Source organism: Octopus bimaculoides, chromosome 8, assembly GCF_001194135.2.
Source record: "Octopus bimaculoides isolate UCB-OBI-ISO-001 chromosome 8, ASM119413v2, whole genome shotgun sequence".
Lineage (NCBI taxonomy): Eukaryota > Metazoa > Mollusca > Cephalopoda > Octopoda > Octopodidae > Octopus > Octopus bimaculoides.
In genome coordinates, this window is record NC_068988.1 from 27,231,478 (window position 1) to 27,237,967 (window position 6,490).

The 6,490-nt window shown below is 38.4% G+C and overlaps 1 protein-coding gene across 3 annotated transcripts in view; it reads right to left on the bottom strand.

Moving 5' to 3' along the window:
• Positions 1-668: 668 nt before the first annotated feature.
• Positions 669-6,490, bottom strand: part of LOC106874388 (dual specificity protein kinase splB) — a 16,552-nt gene continuing 10,730 nt past the window's right edge. For all 3 annotated transcript variants that reach the window (XM_014922103.2, XM_014922102.2, XM_014922104.2), the window contains exon 3: positions 669-1,636. In XM_014922103.2, coding sequence (XP_014777589.1) covers positions 829-1,636 — 808 coding nt within the window. In that variant the 3' untranslated portion in view covers positions 669-828. The remainder of the gene's footprint in view (positions 1,637-6,490) is intronic.

Consider the following 6,490-nt stretch of genomic DNA (forward strand, 5'->3'; position numbering starts at 1 on the left):
AAAATCTGCCTCAACAAATTCCATCTTAAAGCATAGAAGCATGGAAAAGTGCATGGGAGCATGAAAAAGGCACAAGAGTGGCCATGTGGTAAGTAGCTTGCATACCAACCACATGGTTCCGGGTTCAGTCCCACTGTATGGCACCTTGGGCAAGTGTCTTCTACTATAGCCTTGGGCTGACCAAAGCCTTGTGAGTAAATTTGGTAGACGGAAACTGAAAGAAGCCTGTCATATATATGTATATGTATGTGTCTTTGTGTGTCTGTGTTTGTCCCCCCCACCATCGCTTGACAACCGATGCTAGTGTGTTTACATCCCCGTAACTTAGCGGTTCGGCAAAAGAGACTGATAGAATAATTACTAGGCTTACAAAAAATAAGTCCTGGGGTTGATTTTCTCGACCAAAGGCAGTGCTCCAGCATGGCCACAGTCAAATAACTGAAACAAGAAAAGAGTAGGGTGCATAGGAGAGATCCTTGCCCTATGTGTCCATGAAGCATTAAGTTATATGAAGTCAAGTCAAACTGAAAATTGAAAACATTAAGCCTCTCAGATGAGGTGGCACAGGTTCAAGATGCATGTAAAGAATCTACATCACAGAAAGATACATCAAACCCAAATCAAAATAAGGAAGAAAAAAAAAACTGAAATGATTATAACTCAATGGGAACAATTAAATAACCTTTTATTTATAATTTTAATAAAACATTTCAGATTTTTTTTAAGAAAATAACAGAAAAATAATAATAATGAATAATAATAAAAATAATAATAATTAGTAATAATAATAATGAGGATGATATTCATGTCATCTCGTCGTCCTCATTGTTACCTGTACATCATTTCAGCCATTTCACTCATTTTTTTAGGGATATGAACAAATTCTTCAAAGTAACAAGCAAGTTCATTGACACTCATATCATCAAGTCTGGCTTGTAAAGAACAAGTCTTTTCTATAGAAAGGGGAGAAATGGAATTTACTGCCAGAGATGACAGTCGCATTTCCAAAGGAGATTGGTTGTTCATAGAGGGACAAGGAAGCATTTCACGCGATAAGTTATGCTGATAAGCTAAAAACTGAGGGGCTGTGGTATCGTTCGTCAAGACAGGAATTTTGAAAGTTTCAGGGGTGTTTTGAGCCAAAGATGCAAAATTTGTAGATGATCTCTCAGAGCAACGGCCAAATACTGCACCGACTTCCAGTTTTGAAGATTTGTTTTTACACACACCATGCTTAGCACGTTTATTTGCATTGAACTGTGAAAGAAACTTTAAACGTGAAGCACGCAGTACACTCCTTTCGGAACTGTCAGAGGGGTGAGGTCGAAACCGAGCCTCTTTTATGACGCCTCTACAACTGGATAAGGACCGGGCCAAGTTAAATTTATCCAGCATGGAGGAGGACAGTTTTTTTCTCAAATATACTTTGCAACATTCTGCCTTTTGGCATTCCGGACAAATAAGCTTCAACTTCTGAAGTGAAGATATACATCCAGTCATCAGTTCTGTAGAGCTTACTGTAGGTCTAGTTGCAATAGAATTCCTGGTGAGAATGTCAGAATTAAGTTTGTTTCCTTCTTGCTGACACTGGGCTGGAGACCGAAGTCGTTCACAGGATTTTTCTTCAGTCTGTTTCCTAGAAAAAGAAGAAAAAAAAGTTTGTTGAGAACAAAATAAACTACAGGGTGATTCAAAAGTCACCATACACAGGAACAATTTATCTTTTTATAAGAAACAATTTATAAGAACAGTCTTCTTTTTATTTAACAGGCTCTATATGGTTACCATTGTTTTGAATACACATTGCAGTACGTTTACCCCACTCATTGTGAACTCGTAATAGCACATCTGGTGATATGTGTGCAAAGGAGTTGGTGATGCGTTCCTTCAAATGATTTATGCTTTTTATCTTTTCGCGATACACCGTGCCTTTCAAATGCCCCCCAAAGATAGAAATCAAGAGGGGTCAGATCAGGGGATCTAGGGGATCTTATAAACTGTTTCTTATAAAAAAATATATACACATTGTTTTGAATTAATTATATATTATCTTGTAGCTTTGAGACATCAATAATGTGACTGTATATTTTTTAGACTAACATTGTAGGGTAGGTGTGAGAGTCTGAATCTAGCTGATTTCAGCATAAACCAGGTAGGATATCTGGGCCAGATACGGCCAGTTTAAATACTAAAGAGCTAAAGAAATTAAAAAAACATAATATAACTTTACATTTTTGCATTTTTTCTGAAAACCTAAGTCCTCGTGCCTTTTTTCTTTCTTTTTTTTTTTTTTGTATTCAACAATCTTGTATTTATCATTATCTGGATTTTAATAATATTCTTTATAAGAATTAGGCTGAACATATTGAAGTATTTGCTTTCTTTTTCTGGTGTATTTTGCATAAAGGCTTCACACAGCTAATTTTTTATCATAATGTTCAAGATTTGTTCTTAGTTACAACTAACTGTTTAGCTAACTACACAGATTTAAAGAGTGAGTGTTTAGCTTGAGTTTTAGATTTTGTAACAGAATATTTATGTAAACTGCAAACTCAAATAAGCACAAGAGAAATATTTCTCCTGTGGAAAATCTAAATGGAAATTTTATAGAAAAAGTAAAATATCTATTTATCCTCAGCTTTGGTCAGTCCGAAACAAGGTGCCACGCAGTGGGACTGAACCCAAAACCACGTAGTTAAGAAGCAAACGTCTCAACCACACAACCATGCCTGCATCTAGAACATATCTGTAAGTTTATTAACCAATAGTGTGTTATAATGATTGTAAACAATATATCAATAAAATATCTCTAACACCTTTAACAAAATCTGAACTCAGAATCATGTGATCAATGGCCACCTTATTTCTTATTTTCATCAAGCATGAAAATTTAGGGAGTGGCTGTGTGGTAAGTAGCTTGCTTACGAACCACATGGTTCCAGGTTCAGTCCCCACTGCGTGGTACCTTGGGCAAGTGTCTTCTACTATAGCCTAGGGCCGACCAAAGCCTTGTGAGTGGATTTGGTAGACGGAAACTGAAAGAAGCCCATCGTATGTATATGTATATATATATATATGTGTGTGTGTGCGTGTGTGTGTGTGTGTGTGTTTGTGTGTGTATGTGCGTGTGTGTGTATGTGCATGTGTGTGTTTGTGTGTCTGTGTTTGTCCCCCCCACCATCGCTTGACAACTGATGCTGGTGTGTTTAGGTCTCCGTAACTTAACAGTTCGACAAAAGAGACCGATAGAATAAGTACTAGGCTTACAAAGAATAAGTCCTGGAGTCGATTTGCTCGACTAAAGGCGGTGCTCCAGCATGGCTACAGTCAAATGACTGAAACAAGTAAAAGAGTAAACAAGTTACAAATTATGTAGAGGTGTACACACGTGCATGCACAAATACTAATTGACACCATAGAGACTAGTGTAAAGAGAAATTGATATGTTTGTGAAATGTTGATACTAAGAAAACTACATTACACCAATCTAGCAAACTGGAAGTTAGATTAGTAAAAAGATATGGGGAGGAGGGGTGCAGATAAATGACAGGATAAAATAAGCTTAGCAGATTTATATATAGCTCAGAGTTGAAATCCTGCCAAAAAGTTGTTTGTGTTTTGCATGTTATGTAGTAAAAGCTACAGGAGTGGGGAGGACTTCAATGTTGAACGAAAAGAACCAGAGGGTCGTTAGCAAATATTTATTTCATCATTAACATTCACTTAAGTGTGGAGCAAATTCCTTGCATTAACAGAGATTATATTGATTAGAAATGAGAGAAAACAAATCTTTGACCTGTTGTTAATTATACATTGAGAAGTTGAACTTCTCAATGAAGTTGATATCTAGACCTTTAACTAAGATTAAACTACCGATATTTATTCTGCTGAAGTCTGATGCTTCACAAAATTCTTTCTCATAAAAACCTTCAAGTATGGAAAATATATTAGTCATACAGAGATGTTACACACACACACAAATATATACAGGGTGTGATGGATAAATCGTCACCATTTTATATTTTTAATTTCGTACATGTGCATTGTTTGCTTTTGGTTTTCTCAACTACACAGTATAGTAGGGTCAGTTGGGCACCATCTGTAAGAAAAACACCACCATGATGCAATTCACTCTGCCAGAAATTTGGAAACGACATGCTGTACTGCTTGGCATCCACACCAAAAGCTCCAATACAAACATTTCAGAGTGTTTGGGTGTCAATCTGAGGCCAGTGCAATTTGAGGACATGTACCAAGAGTGACAAAAATAAAACATCCAGTCAACATCTTTGTGTTCGGAGTGATCACTAATGATGGTGACATTATGCCACCATTCATCTTCGCACAGAACCTCAGACTCAACACGGAGGCCTACATCAAGTACCAGGAGGTAGTAGTGCTGCCTTGGGTTAACAGGGTGGCTGCTGGAAGACCCTATGTCTAGCAACAAGACTCTGCACCATGCCACACAAGCAGGAGAACCCAGTCATGGCTGTCAGGCAATTTCTGCAACATCACCCCTAACATCTGGTCACTTAACTCCCCAGATTGCAACCCCCTTGATTATTGTGTAGGGCACAGTTGAGCGAGAGACCAACAAAATTCCTCATAACACCAAAAATGAACTGAAGGCAAGGATTATGGCAGCATTCACCAACTTAAACAAGGAGAACATCCACAAGAGTTGCAGAGGATTCCGAAGTTGTCTGGAGGCTGTGGCTGAACCAATGGCGATTTTATTGAATAAATTTACTCTTTAGTATTTCAAGAGATTTTTATGTAATTTTGGTAAACATATCTGTTAAAATAAGATGTCAGTGTTATTTTCATTTTTGTGTAAGCCTATAGACACAAGACAATAATATATCTAGGACTACATTATCTAATGTCTTTTTTAGGTGTAGGCATGGTTGTGTGGCTAAGAACCATGTGGTTTCAGGTTCTGTCCCACTGCATGGGACCTTGGGGAAATGTCTTCTACCATGGCTTTGAACCAACCAATAACTTGTGAGAAGAATTAGTAGATGTAGAAGCCCATCGTGTGTGTGTGTGTGTGTGTGTGCATGCGTTTTTGTGTCCCAGCATTGCTTGACAATTTGTGGGTTTGTTTACATCCCCATAACTAAGTGATACAGCAAAAGGGACCAGTAGAATAAGTATCAGCCCGATACTGGGGTTGATTAGGCAGTGCACCAGCATGGCCACAGTTCAATGACTGAAACATTTAGACAATACAGAATTTATATCTTGCAGAGAATAGGTGTGAATGCCCTGTCCATCCCATGATGTGATACATACACTTAATAATATTAATAGTAAATTTTTTTTTTTTAATTTCAATTACAATAGACAAAGACTGTTTCTGGGAACTATTTTATATGAGCTAAATCAGTTTTGTTTGCTGTTGTTGTCAAATGAATGAACTAAACAAAAGTACAGTGTAGTTCTTTCAAACCAGACGAGAACAAAGACACTTGACATAATACATCTATGGGACATTTCAAAACATTAAATTTCATCACGCAACACTCTGCCATCCCATCTCCAGCCCATTATATGCTATGATAATGGATTCACATTCTAAGAAAGAAAAAAAAAAAACTAATTCAAACATTCAACTTGAAAATACTGCCAGTGGTACGGAAAAAGCACCATGTGAATATGGTTGATGCCAGTGCCTCCTGACTGGCTCCCGTGCTGGTGGAATGTAAAAAGCACCATCCAAACGTGGTCAATGCCAGGCCCGCCTGACTGGCTCCCATGGTGGTGGTACATAAAAAGCACCATCCAAATGTGGTCAATGCCAGTGCCCTGACTGGCTCCCATGCTGGTGGCACGTTAAGAGCACCATCTAAACATGGTCAATGCCAGTGGCACATAAAAAGCACCCACAACGCTCTCAGAGTGGTTGGCATTAGGAACGGCATCCAGCTGTAGAAGAACCTTGCTAGATCAGATTGGAGCCTGGTGCAGCCAACTGGCTTGCCAGTCTTCAGTTGATTAGATCAAAATTAAGTACGCAACTGGTACTTAATTTATTGATCCCGAAAGGATGAAAGGCAAAGTCAGCCTCAGCAGAATTTGAACTCAGAACGTAAAGACAGACGAAATACCGCTAAGCATTTCGCCCGGCATGCTAACATTTCTGCCAGCTCATCTTATAAATTGGTTGAGGAATGACAACTGCCAACCCCTACTTGTCATTTCTTCACATCCTGACACAAACAGTCTCAACCCTAACGTGAATAGAAGTTTAACAGTTGCAGTTTAAGTGTTAAACTACTAACCATCTGCCCAGGCTTTTTAAACCTTACTGCACATATGCATTGCCCATGTTAACCTCCAACATCCACAGGTACTCCCAACAAAATGTTATACTATATTTGAAGATAGGAGTGGCTGTGTGGTAAGTAGCTTGCTTACCAACCACATGGTTCTGGGTTCAGTCCCACTGCATGGTACCTTGAGCAAGTGTCTTCGACTATAACCT